This window comes from Diplotaxodon limnothrissa, linkage group LG4 (genome assembly GCF_057381915.1).
Source record: "Diplotaxodon limnothrissa isolate DT_005_m linkage group LG4, D_limnothrissa_male_GT1.1, whole genome shotgun sequence".
In the NCBI taxonomy this organism is placed as follows: domain Eukaryota; kingdom Metazoa; phylum Chordata; class Actinopteri; order Cichliformes; family Cichlidae; genus Diplotaxodon; species Diplotaxodon limnothrissa.
The window spans coordinates 10,700,975-10,715,327 of NC_140599.1; the positions used below are offsets into that span (position 1 = coordinate 10,700,975).

The following is a 14,353-nucleotide window of genomic DNA, read 5'->3' on the forward strand; positions in this document are numbered from 1 at the left end:
GATCCTTCTCCTATCGCACTTGGGGCTATGTACCCAATCTCGGGTGGGGGTGATGATATCTCCCCCCTGACCTGGCGTCCTGACTCCTCCTTGCCGTAGCATTTGTGTTGTACCTCGTCAATCTCTAGCTGTGAGAGCAGTCCCTTCTTTCGAATGTTGGAACACTGAGCTACTAGTTGTTTCGCCGTCATTGTGGATGTTGGGTATCGAAGAATCCATAGGTCCCTCATCCTATTCATGTAGCCCCTTCCGCCGGGGTTACTTGCGTAGTAGCATTCCAACAACGCCCTGTTTTCGTCCCTTGCCCACCGATGCCTTCTTGTTCCAGTAGCCCACTTTTCGTCAGGGTGCCCTGGTTCCTCAACACCTGACGCGGACCTTGTTGATCCGGGCGACGTCCGAGCCGGCATGCCTTCATATTTATCTGTCTCGCTCATGTCTGCGGTAGGCTTGCTTAGCATAGAGGGTCTAGCCTTAGGACCCTTACTGGATACAGACGCCCCAGGCAGGAATCGAACTTGCGATCCTCTGTTCCAAAGGCGTGTAGTTTAACCACTACGCTATCCAGATATATATATATATCTGGATAGCGTAGTGGTTAAACTACATATATATATATATATATCTTGGAGGTGAACCTGCTGGATGTGGAGGTCCTGGGCTGGTGTGGTTACACGAGGTCTGCGGTTGTGGGGCCGGTTGGATGTGCTGCCATATTCTCTGAAACGCCTGTGGAGACGACTTATGGTTGAGAAATGTACCTTCAATGCACGGGCGACAGATCTGGTTGACATTCCTGCTGTCAGCATGCCAATTGCACGCTCTCTCATTGCTTGTGGCATCTGTGGCATTTTGCTGTGAGACAAAACTGCACATTCCAGGGTGGCCTTTTGTTGTGGGCAGTCTGAGGTACACCTGTGCACTACTCATGATGTCAGATCAGCATCCTGATGTGGCACACCTGTGAGGTGGGATGGATTATCTCAATATAGCAGATGTGCCCACTACCACACATTTGGACTGATTTGTGACCACTGTTTGGGAGGGATGGTTATATTGTGTATCTGGAATGAATTTGAGGTCTCTACGTCCATCCCATGGGGAATGGGAGCAGTAACAAAGGTGTTGCGTTTATATTTTTGTTCAGTGTATATACACACACACACACACACACACACACAGGGAGTGCAGAATTATTAGGCAAGTTGTATTTTTGAGGAATAATTTTATTATTGAACAACAACCATGTTCTCAATGAACCCAAAAAACTCATTAATATCAAAGCTGAATGTTTTTGGAAGTAGTTTTTAGTTTGTTTTTAGTTTTAGCTATTTTAGGGGGATATCTGTGTGTGCAGGTGACTATTACTGTGCATAATTATTAGGCAACTTAACAAAAAACAAATATACACCCATTTCAATTATTTATTTGTACCAGTGACACCAATATAACATCTCCACATTCACAAATATACATTTCTGACATTCAAAAACAAAACAAAAACAAATCAGCGACCAGTATAGCCACCTTTCTTTGCAAGGACACTCAAAAGCCTGCCATCCATGGATTCTGTCAGTGTTTTGATCTGTTCACCATCAACATTGCGTGCAGCAGCAACCACAGCCTCCCAGACACTGTTCAGAGAGGTGTACTGTTTTCCCTCCTTGTAAATCTCACATTTGATGATGGACCACAGGTTCTCAATGGGGTTCAGATCAGGTGAACAAAGAGGCCATGTCATTAGTTTTTCTTCTTTTATACCCTTTCTTGCCAGCCACGCTGTGGAGTACTTGGACGCGTGTGATGGAGCATTGTCCTGCATGAAAATCATGTTTTTCTTGAAGGATGCAGACTTCTTCCTGTACCACTGCTTGAAGAAGGTGTCTTCCAGAAACTGGCAGTAGGACTGGGAGTTGAGCTTGACTCCATCCTCAACCCGAAAAGGCCCCACAAGCTCATCTTTGATGATACCAGCCCAAACCAGTACTCCACCTCCACCTTGCTGGCGTCTGAGTCAGACTGGAGCTCTCTGCCCTTTACCAATCCAGCCACGGGCCCATCCATCTGGCCCATCAAGACTCGCTCTCATTTCATCAGTCCATAAAACCTTAGAAAAACCAGTCTTGAGATATTTCTTGGCCCAGTCTTGACGTTTCAGCTTGTGTGTCTTGTTCAGTGGTGGTCGTCTTTCAGCCTTTCTTACCTTGGCCATGTCTCTGAGCATTGCACACCTTGTGCTTTTGGGCACTCCAGTGATGTTGCAGCTCTGAAATATGGCCAAACTGGTGGCAAGTGGCATGTTGGCAGCTGCACGCTTGACTTTTCTCAGTTCATGGGCAGTTATTTGACGCCTTGGTTTTTCCACACGCTTCTTGCGACCCTGTTGACTATTTTGAATGAAACGCTTGATTGGTCGATGATCACGCTTCAGAAGCTTTGCAATTTTGAGACTGCTGCATCCCTCTGCAAGATATCTCACTATTTTTGACTTTTCTGAGCCTGTCAAGTCCTTCTTTTGAACCATTTTGCCAAAGGAAAGGAAGTTGCCTAATAATTATACACACCTGATACAGGGTGTTGATGTCATTAGACCACACCCCTTCTCATTACAGAGATGCACATCACCTAATATGCTTCATTGGTAGTAGGCTTTCGAGCCTATACAGCTTGGAGTAAGACAACATGCATGAAGAGGATGATGTGGACAAAATACTCATTTGCCTAATAATTCTGCGCTCCCTGTATATGCACCTATATTTCCATTTCCTAGCTAAATATAGAGAAATGAGGAGTGACTTGATACTTTTGCACAGTACTACACATTTATATATTTCTTCCAAAAAACATATTCTCAAAAGCAAGATATAATGAAGACAGTTTATCGTCTTTGAATTTTACCAAGATGCTAAACAACAAACACCAGAGACATCAAGGCATGTTCCTTACAAAATCATTTGATCATTAAAGACTGAACCAAATATCACAAGTTAGACACTGACCTGCCCACACGTTCACTTCCTGCAGAGCATGGAAATAAAATCAAGAGGAATCATTTCTGTATTGGTGCAGACTTTTTTCTCCCCACATTATTCATTTACTGGCACTTTCTCCACCCTCAGCCACTTTTCCTTCTGCCGCTCCAGCATTGCAATTAGATGTATTCACAGCTGAACATTTATTATTCATGACATCTCAAACACTGACACCTCTGCCATCACTAAAGCCACTCACGCAGACACAAATCTGCTGGTCTCTGTCCTGCTTAAGGGTGATTTGTACTGCAGGTTGTGCTGGTCTGTCTTTGCAGTTTCTCACAGTAAGGTTCAGCATTATCAACACAATTACAAGTGCTTAATCAGGCAAAAAAATAATTTAATAAATGAATATCATCAACATGGCATTAAAAACATCAAGACATTCACAACGTGCTTTATTCAGGTCACTGGCAAACACACCGCCGTACGGAGCGGAAGACAGCTCAGCACCCCCTCATGATGAAAGGTAGACATGATATGGCAACGTAAGGACACTGAGTGACAACATGTTAAGCACACTGTGGTATGGCTTTTTCAGATTACATTCAGCTTTTTGCATTAGGGAGACATTAGCTACTAAAAAACAAAAAACAAATGCTGTAACATTTGAGCAGAAACAGAAAAGTAGCTTTCAAGCGCTTTAAACAGACATCACATGCAGCAAAAGAATGATAATCACTAAGCCCGAACTGCACTAAACGGAAATAATACACTGAATGGAATTTTAAAATTTTCAGATTGCTGTCAATTGTTTTAAAAGCCTTGATTGTAGTTAGAAGACAGCAGACTTGATCCTATGCTGTTTGACCTTTCACATTAAAACCATGCATTCACAAGTACAGTTACCATGACAGCTCCAATCACTGACGCCACAGAACTAGGAACAATAAAATTTAAAGACACTGTTGAGGACGCTTCTTCATTACTGGCCAATATAACTTCAATAATTAAAGTGGACCTATTATGCTTAAAGGTTGAGGAGTCCGAACCCCAGGCTATAAGTGACCTGTAAGTTAGTAATTACAATGAAGGGCACATTTACATTTAGCTAAGCTGCTCTTGCAGTTATGCTAAAGCTTGCGAGCTTTGATTAGAAGTAATAGCAGTTATACTGTACTGTCAGAACACTTTAGTGGCCACATACCTTTGGTATTTCTTTACAGTTTTCCACTTTAGTGTCAATTTCAGCCACTTTCCTCATCTATACAACTATTAAAGAGGATATACTTTGTGCAAACGCTGAAATAAATATCCAGTGTTCTGTCCCACAATAAGCAGACAGCGTAAACTTGTCTGTAAAACCTTAAACTCACTATCTTCTTCTTCTGGATCGAATTGGGAAGTCGTGAAACTGTGCATTTTAATAGGCTTACAATTTGTTTTCAGAACTTTATAAACGGGTACATGGAGATGGCGCCAGTCACCTGCACCAGATTCTGTAGTAAAAGTCAGGTGAAGAGCAGCCAATCAGCAGGAAGGTGGCTAAAAGGGACAGCTTGTTTCACACACTGGATGAACTAAGGTGCCCAATATAAAGTAAGATAAATACCGACTACTGTGTGAATCATGGGAAGTTACACTACTGGAGCTCAGCAATGAAAGCATGGTTCTGTAAATTAGAATAATAATACAGCCACTTTAAAATGTCTTACTTCTTCAATTGTCCAAACACAAATGTGCACAAATCACAGACAAATGGTCAGAATCAAAAATAACAATAAATACACAACAGAGATTTGTTCAGAACACATCCCCAGCAAAGGTTTGTTAAATAAAGGACAGGCAACTGTCTGAAATCAAACCCCAGATGGCATGAGAAAGAATTTCCTCTCATAATAAAAACTATACAAAACAAAAAGCGTCCTCAAAACTGTTCAGCGTCTGGTCAAAGTCACTTCATCTAAACACGACGAAACCGAAAAGATTATCAGTACAGCGAACACCCCAACACCACGACAGCCTCACACAAGTTTAAGACAACAGTGAAATCGAATACATTTAGGTTAAGAGGCTATAAAATCTTCCTGACTGTGTGAGGAATAATAATAGTGAAAATGCTCAGCAGGAGTGAATACCAACAGGTTTCGGCAGCTGCTGGCTCTATACATGGTTAAATTCGTGTGCAATTACAATACATGCAACTTATCACATGGAGCTGAATGAATCCAAGTTCTTCTAACTTCTTCATGCATGAGCAACCCAGCAGCCCTTAGTGCTCTCACGGGTTAAGTCTAACTCGGTCAAATTCAGACGGTAGCAGGACATTCATCTGTGCAGGAATGTGCTTTAAAATTAATTCATAACAAAGAGAGGATGAAAAATAAGTGTGGATGTGCAAAACGAAGAAAATTAAAGTCTTTTGACCTTTGAAAGTTCTGCGGTGATTTTCAAATAGATAGGAATGTCACGAAAACCTGCTGTAATAAGCCTCCGCGGTGCTAATTAGGTGTCGTAAGCAGACGTCTGTCCTCGATGGGCACAAAGTGTCAGCATATGTGAGGTTGTTCCCATAAGCCTGAAAAACATGTTTACATATAGCGCGAATGAAGTCAAAGCTGACAAACTGCTCCGTGACTGGTAGGTGACACTTAGCTGAGACCGAACCTGCTTGCAAGCTGCCGGCTGAGCACACACGAGCAGTGGCGTCAGATTGAGTTCTGTAACATTTAACAGGTGTGTGTGTGTGTGTGTGCGCGCGCGCGCGCCAGCCTTCATCCGCTCTGTTGCTCTGCTCGGTGGCTGCATCAATATGCTCCAGATCGAATACACTCAAGTGATCCACTCACACAGTCACAACTCACTCTGTATCCTTCTCTCTGCTCCGAAGGAAAAAAGACAGCAAGGCAGAGAGAGACGGGGAGATGGAGCACGGATAAAACAATAACAAGTGCAGTGAGTTTTGTCCTGAAACTAAACTGACCTTAGACCTTATTAAGATCACATTTGGTCCATTAAAAAGTGAAATATCACAGATGAATTCTGCAAAAATGTAACAATCCTCCTCCCTGTGTAGTATTAGATCTTATATAAAATGCTGGTGGTGTAGTTAAAACTAAAAGACGGTGCTGCTGCACTACTGCCATTGGGCTGTAGGTACTGCTGAGTGATGAGCTGACTGAGGTAGAGCAGTATCTGGCTGTCCTCCTCGCCAAGCCCCAGCTGCTCCTGCAGGAAGCACCGGCGGCGGCTCTCCACGACCTCGGGCCCCTCGGTGGCGCTGACTGGCAGGTGGAGGTGATGGGTGAAAGTGAACAAGAAGGCCTTGGCCGCTAGGTGACAGAGCGTACTCTGTAAGTGGAGGAAGTAGGTGGAGCCCCGGCGGATGTAGGTGCGGTGGTCAGCGATGTTAGTGAGCAGCTGGCCACGATACGGCGGGCAGCGCAAGGTCGTCTGGTCAGCGTCCAGGATGGAGATGTAGCGGCTGTAGCGGGAGAGCGAGTAAAGCATGCTAGAGCCCAGCGGGGATGCGACCCTGTGGGGAAGAGAGCGAGACAGCGATCCCTGTTAGTTCTCCCTCTCTCCCGTTACTCAAAAACAACTAAGGCAATTCTGAATGCTACTCATGAGTCTCATGATAAAAGGAACTATCAGGAGTTCAGACAGCAACCACACTTGGAACATTTCAGGCTCCTGAAAATTCATCTCATTGCATCCTCCCTTATTTTTGGCATCATCACATTGCCTAGCAACTGGCAAAAATTACCTGTGTAGGGTTTATGCACCTATAACACCTGGTAAAGGACAAGGTCATTTTTAATTTTATGCCAATAACACCTAATCTCTAAAAAAAACAAAAAACAAAAACGTATGCATGATACATTATGATATCTCTATTTTGCCTAGCAACCACCTAACAGAATATAATCACAGGCCAAACTATACTGTAGCATGTGCATGTAATAGTTAAACCCAGTATGCAAAGGGCTGTATTTGGAAAAACAATTAGACTAATGAGAACAATCTGATGGGACACAAAAATCACATCTGATGTACAGTGCAGCAGATAACTGAAACAATATTTTAAAAGTGGGTAAAAGCACCAAATTAAGGGCTCTGTGGAGCCATTAATTAAAAAACAATCCCATTAGCCATTTGAATTTTCAGTTACACAATTTTCCAATTTGGCCTGTATTACAGTTTTGGAAAACTGCTGTTTTATGTCAGAATTTCAATCACTAGATACATTTTGAAGGTTTTACTTTTGTTTTTTGTTTTTTTATATACTGCTAGCTATAAGCAAGACTACAAACTGTCTTCAGAGCAAGAAAACCTAAATGTTACTTTAACAGTCCAAGGACAGCTACAGTTGCACAGAGCTGGGGAGATCAAGGAATTAATTTTTTATCCCTTTGATAGCACCATCAACTGGGTAGCAACTGGGTTTGGATATTTAACTCTCATCCACTTACAATTTATTTGCACGTGACTCATTTAATTTCATGCATTCAGCTGTTTACCTACGTTTTTGATTTGGCTTTTTTTTTTAATATATATTTATTTTTAAAAACAGGCTAACACAGGAAGATGGATAGCCGTTTACGGTCATATAAACAGCCACTTCATATTGGTCTTTGGACAGGTTCAAGCTGACTGATACACCACTGCACTGCCCAGCTGTTTGTTATATACAGTAACTTGTGTAACTAATCTAACTATGCTACCAGGTGTTTGAGATTAGTTAATGTTCTCCCCTTTTCTTGTTTACTTCATTGTAAAGTAACACAGTGAGGAATCTTTGAGTCTTTTTCTGACCAGAATATATATCCTTCAATCTGCATATTAAAAAAAAGAAAAGTAGGATATTTAAAAGTAGAATGGGAGGCAGAGCCTTCAGCTCCCAGGCCCCTCTTCTGTGGAACCAGCTCCCACTTTGGATTTAAGAGACAGACACCTCTTCTACTTTAAAGATTAGGTTTAAAACTGTCCTTTTTGATAAAGCACATAGTTAGGGCTGGATCAGGTCACCTCAATCCACCCTTATTTTTGTCACACTGCAACAGCCTCAAGTTGCTGGTGGATTCCCATGGTGCACTGGGCGTTTCTTCTTCACTCAATATGTGTTTACACAACACTCTGCATGTAATCTGCATTGTCAGGGATTGTAACATGTAGTCCTTTTACTGAAAAAAATAATCTCTGGCTTTCTTCAACAATGTGTTTTTGTCCTGTCTCCCTCCCCTTACTCATAACTACTCTTGGCAGATAGCTCCCCCTCCCTGAGCTTGGTTCTGTTGGAAGTTTCTTCCTGGTAAAAGGCAGTTTTTCCTTCCCACTGTTGCCATGTGCTTTCTCACAGATGATTTCCTAATGTTGGAGTTTTCTTTGTATTATTGTAGGATCTTTACCTTACAATATAAAGCACCTTGAAGTGACTGTTGTGATTAGGTGATAGAGAGTTGAATTAAATAGACTGTAATTTTTCTGAGTCTTTAGACTTTTAAAGTTGACTTCTAAATGGAAGATTAATGATTTGTGATTTCACACTAAGATCATTTAAAAAGGCAAGTCTTTTAATAATAAAAGAGTTTATGTACCAATTCTGATACTTTATCTACTTATGAATGATTTCACTGTAGTGTTACATTACCTGCTGCACAGCTTTAGCATTGCACAATTCTGAATGTTATACTTGTTGTGTATGTATCAACTGGATGAGTGTAACAAATACACTCAGTCGCCTTGGATCCCCATCTTGTGTGAATGACTTTGGGGGATTCGCAGCCCACGCTGTCACCAGAAAGATGAGTAGAAAAAGAAGTTCAGGGACAGATGTGCTCAAGGTTGTATTGCGTGTATGCTTGGCTGTGTGAGTCATCAAAGTGTGAGTCACGGGGGATGAGTAAGAGTAGCGTACGGCGCAACACAAACAAGAAAATGTAGAATAAACAGTCACTTCAAACTTCACATTGATGGAGACTTGCTAAGGTTCTGTGAAAAGCAAACTTTATGCTTTATTTAATCTTTGTTAAAAGCATCCTCACTCATTGGTTTGATTTTCCTAGTACTACCCTACCTGAGCTTAGAAAGTATGAATGTCTGTGATTAACTACCTATAATACCGAAGTGCATCAGAGTTTGACTCCATTCATACCTCTGTAATCCAATGAGTTTCCACCTCTGCAGGTCAGTCAGGGTGAAGGGACAGGACAACCAAGCTTGAACCCTCTCTCCACACTTCCCCGGAGCCGGTACGAAGAGAGCCAGAGCCGCCACCAACCGGCGGACTCTCCCCTCGTCTGCTCCGAGCACCACCAGGGTTCTGCCACTCAGCAGGCACCACAGGGCTTGGATGGCAAAGGGGTACTGACGCACAAACCTCAAGGCTCCTTGGCCAGCCTTCTTCCTCTGACGCAAGGTCACCACCGCCCCATAGCCGAGAGGTGACGCGGTCTGATCGGACCCCGTGGAGGCACTCATGGTGCAGTCTGACCCATCCTCCGCCGAAGTACGGGAAACTGCATCTCCAAGGAGGCCGCTAGGCAGCTCCAACCCAGTCACAGGGCTCTCCGAGCACGGAGAGCCGACAGTGTAGTCATCCTGGAGTGGAAGGAGGGCCTGGGGTTCCTGGTTGACCACAAGAGTTTGAGAGGGCTGCAGATGGGAGTTTTGGCAGAGACGAGGCACCGCCTCTGGGGCAGAAGCCTCATAGAGGAAACCCTCCTGGGCCATACAGCATGCTGTGTCTATCGGAGCCAGCAACTCAGACCCACTTACTCCTTCACACTCCTCCTCCCGGTTGGCCTCAAGCTCAGACACCACTTCCAACAAAGACACGGGTGTCTGGTGTCCACCATTCTCACCTTCATCCTCCCCTGCAGTTGTCTCCATCTCTTCACTGCTGCTCTCTCTCTCCAGGTTATGGTTTGGGTCAGGGGTCAAGTCAGAGTCAGGATCAGGATCAGGCGCTTCTGACTTCATACTAACCAGACCCTGCTGCATCTCTGCTAGACCCACTCCACTCTTATCACTGCTGAAGCTTCCTTTGGTCTCCTCTGAGCTCTCCTGGGTTTCAAGAGTCTGGTCTGAAGGAGAGGACTCCAGATGACTCTCCCCAAGTCCGAGCTCACTCTCCTGAGTAACACTGGTCTCAGAAGCCGGGTCTAGATGCTCCGGACGTTCCAGCGCATCCAGCTCATGAGGTTCTGGTGTCAGAACAATAGGAGGCGGATTTAAGAGTACATAATTATCTACAGCATGGTTCACAGCACAGAATGGTCTTAGTGTTCCCAGTTCATCCTCGTCATCATCACTGAGGTCCTCCTCAAACAAAAAGGCAGTGACTCTCTGTTTTCTCTGCAGTGCCTTGTCCAGGCGGCGTGTGTAGAGGTAACACAGGTCACCCCGGAAACTTCTTTCTGTCTCCTTCAGGAGCGCCACAGTGGCCTCATAGAAAGTCTTGTCACACAGCTCCTGCAGGGTCTTCAGGCGCTTGTCAAAACATTTGGCAGATTTAGCTTTGATCAGCTGTGGCGTGTAGGAGAGCTTGCGTTTAACACCCTCCTCCTCATCATCATCATCATCTTCACCTTGTCCACGAGGATGACCCTGTCCATCCTCTCCTTTCCCCGCTTTCTCACTGTAACCACAAGGGTAGGCAATCTTGGCGTATTTGTTCAGCAGCTCTTCGCACTCACTCAAGCACTCGTCCACACACTTTTGGCAGGTGACAGCGTGAGGATCCCGTCGTGGACGGCGGTGGTAGGAGCTGATCTGCTTCAGCAAGTCCCTGTGTTCAAAAATGCTCTTTTCCACGTTGGCCAGTTCGTTGGCCTTTTCCACAGCATGAGCAGAGTACATGCTCTGAGGCCCCGCCTCTCTCTGCAGGCCCTCCTCCCGCTGCAGCACAGAGTGAGTGTACCTGAGGAGAGCACAACAGAGATAGTGATCGACCTGTTTTTCACACAGGGATATAAATATTACCTGACACAACAGGATAAGACTAACCCAGCACAGGAAACACTGGATACCTGCAGCTGAGACCCACATCTTGGAGCAGAGTGGGGATCATTTTATTTCTAGCAATGCTATTATTGTGGCTCCAATGATATCTGTATTGATCTGCTAACTGATTTTGCCAATACATTAATCAATGGTCAAATGGATTTTTTGACAGCTACAAAATGGATTAAATTCTGTACAGAAATACAATCACAGGCCACTTTACGAGATATAGCTGTTCAAATATCTAATCAGTCAATCAAGTGGCAGCAACTCAAAGCATTTAAGGATTGTTTGAAATATTTCAGAAGCGACTGCTATTACTACTGACTGTGCCACACAAACATCTCTTAGGTTTACAGAGACTGGTTTGAAAAACAGAAAATGTCCAGTGAGCGACAGTTCTCTGGGAGAAAATGTCTTCTTGACACCAAAGGGGAATTTCCAGATGGCAGGAAGGTTACAGCTACTCAAATAACTGCTTGTTACAGCCAAGTTATGCAGAGGAAAGTCACTGAACACACAACATGTACAGCAGCTGAAGACCACACTGGGTCCTGTCAGCTAAGAACAAAAAACTGAGGCTACAGTTTCTTGTTACGTCACAGTCCACCTGAGTGTTGTTGCTTACCATGTCCATCCCTTTATGACTACAGTGATCATCTGATGGCTGCTTTCAACAGAATAACACATCATTTCAAAAAACATTAATCATCTCAAACTGGTTTCTTGAACATGACAATTAGTTCACTGTACTCATACGGCTGCCACAGTCACCAGATCTCAGTGGAAGCTCTCCTGTGGAACAGGAGATTCACATCACAGATGTCCATGCGACAAATCTGCAGTAACTGTGTGATGCTCTCATGTCAATATGGATCAAAATCTGAGAAAAGCTTCTAGCATCTTGCTGAATCTAAACCATGAAGATTTAAAGCTGTTCTGAAGGTAAAAGGGGGGCCAACACGGTGCTTCAAAGATGTGCCTAATAAAGTGTCTGGTGAGGGCACATTGTCGCCGGAGGACAGGATAATCCTCTCACATTTCATTTAGCATTATAGCAGTTTAAAAATATTTTGAAACCTATCAACATAGTATCAATTAAATATCAGATTACTCATATTTTTAATGCCATCATGTTAACATTTTATTCAAATAACAGCTGTGCCAAAGCTCAGCCTCACAGTTCAAATCAAACTAGTTAATCAAATTATATCAAATCAAACTAATCTCTCATCACTTATTTTCTGCTGGCTAAATGTCCAAACACACATGGTTTTTCCTTTAAGGGTTGAGAATCCCCTACCTTCCATTTAGAGCACCTGTTTGTGTTATAGAGTGTCAGTACTCTACAATGACACCCATCCCTGATCCTTCTAGCCCACAGAAACACAGAAGCATCATTCTAGCACACATCAGTAGATCAAGCTGCCAAGAAATCCTGCTCACTGAGAATCTGAATACAACTATCTGATGTAAACTTCTCATTTGGATGAAGTCTTTTTAAACTGTATGTAGGAGAACAGTTAAGGTTGCGCTGGCATTCTTACTCAAGGTCTCGGAGCTTCCTCTGGAGTTCCTTGGCAAATGCCCTCCTGTTCCCGGCCTTCAGGCACTCTGAAGCCTGCGAGAAGCGAAGAGAAAGCTCCTGAAACTGCAGCATGATCTTCTTTTCATCTGCTGCAACGTAGGCCATGCAGAAGGGCCGCACGAAGCCTCTCGCCTCAAGGTCATAAAGGGTAAGGTGATGCACGTAGGCAAATGCCCCCTCTTTCGAGTCGCCCAACACCACCCTGGAGTCCTCCACAAAGCTGAGCCTTGGGTAGCCAGTGCCAGGCGGATGCCCCACGAAGGAGGCCTGGTAGTCCACTGACATGATGCGCAGGGAGAAGTAGTTGAGGTCGAAAGTGCCACAGACTTTGGGATCATCTGGGATAGTAAGGAGAGGCTGTGGGCCCACCTGTTCAGAGAACTCTGAGATGAGGATGAAGTCTTTGGTGAACTTGGCATAGGAGGTTTTGGCCCAGGGGTTGGAGTCAGCCAGAGGATAGAGGGGGACAGAGAACTCCTCTGGGAGAGGCCAGGGATCAGGACTGGTCTGCCCATACTCGTCCTCTTTAGCGAAAGCCACCACATCCGGGGAGCCTATCATAGTGGTGTTTCTAAGCAAGACATGAGAAACGCGAGACACGAGTGCAGTTCCACTAATAGCCTTAAAAAACAGTTAAATTGGTCATCCTGCACTCACACAGTCCATAAAGCACCTCGCCAGGTGATGCTGATTAAGCGACTTGAAAGGGGTCCAAGAAAATCAATCTGTTTTATATAAGTCATAAAGCGGGGGGACACAGGTGTCCCTAAAGGCATCTGTGCCCCTGCATAGTTTAGTCCACAGAAGAGGATCGCTTATTTTAAAAAAGAAAGAAAGAAAGCAGCTGACTCACAGAAACACAAATCAGCGTCTGTGTTAACAAAAGCAATTATCCAGCGCCAATCACAGCGTGCTAGGAGGCATCAGGCCATCCCTGCTGTGCAAGAAGGAGAAAAAAGGATAAAGCTGCTTTAGCGGAGAGCTTGTTCTTTCCTCCTCTTCAAGTCTTCACGTCTGCCCTGTATCACGGTAATTTCTGAGTCCGTGGCTCAAACACCGGGGCCGCAGAAACGCCGCTTACAGCTTGAAGCGCTGCACTGAATTCCCACAGTCGGACACGGACGCCATGTTTACTCAGCTGCTTGCCGCCCGGTCACGTGATCAACGTAAGTCCCGTGTGAAGGAAATCCACCCTGAAACCGAAAGTCAATTCAGTTTATTTTATTTTATTTGAATTCGTCAATATAGAGGTTTAAAGCACTCCACGAGTATAAATACATATTAGGAAATAAGATCTGGTTTTTTTTTCCAAAATTATTATAGAGCCTTAAAAGCTACTAATTAATTATCAATTTTACATTTTAGAGATTTAAAAAAAAAAACAATGTAATATATTCTAGAAAGTAAAACCCAATGATCAAACTCCAAATTACCAATAGTAAGTTATTCTGGCATGTAAAAAATGGGTGTATTTATAGTGTATTTTATTTTTTTAACAACCGAGTAACATTGCGTTAGCGTTATTCTATAAAAAACTAATTATAAAACATATGCTACACATCTAGACAAAAGTAAAATTGAGTGGACGTATTGTAATATTCTTTCTAAGCCTGTTTTAAGGTTTTCATTTGAGGTTTTGCGTCAGGATATTTGCGACAGTGTTCCGACCTTGATGACGGCAGTTTTGACAGGCAGGCGCGGATTTTGTAAACAGAAGTAAGAGTGTTCCTGTGTCTAAGGTCCTCTTCATTTTTTTTTATTGCTAATTGTTGGTAATTTTCGTGTAGCA

The 14,353-nt window shown here is 43.7% G+C and overlaps 1 protein-coding gene across 1 annotated transcript; it reads right to left on the reverse strand.

Annotated features, from left to right (window-relative positions):
• Positions 1-6,050: 6,050 nt before the first annotated feature.
• Positions 6,051-13,684, reverse strand: smcr8a (Smith-Magenis syndrome chromosome region, candidate 8a). The gene is made up of 3 exons (XM_085352157.1): positions 12,524-13,684; positions 9,127-10,893; positions 6,051-6,507 (listed from the first exon to the last, which is right to left on the reverse strand). Exons 1-3 carry the CDS (start codon positions 13,123-13,125, stop codon positions 6,051-6,053), a joined length of 2,826 nt encoding a protein of 941 aa, XP_085208283.1. The 5' UTR covers positions 13,126-13,684.
• Positions 13,685-14,353: the final 669 nt, after the last annotated feature.

Excerpts from the sequence above, each read along its gene's own strand:
- smcr8a (XM_085352157.1), bottom strand. The coding sequence starts at position 13,125 with ATGATAGGCTCCCCGGATGTGGTGGCTTTCGCTAAAGAGGACGAGTAT. Across the intron at positions 10,894-12,523 it reads AGGAAGCTCCGAGACCTTGA|GTACACTCACTCTGTGCTGC; the intron begins GTAAGAATGCCA and ends TGCTCTCCTCAG. Across the intron at positions 6,508-9,126 it reads AAACTCATTGGATTACAGAG|GGTCGCATCCCCGCTGGGCT; the intron begins GTATGAATGGAG and ends TCTTCCCCACAG.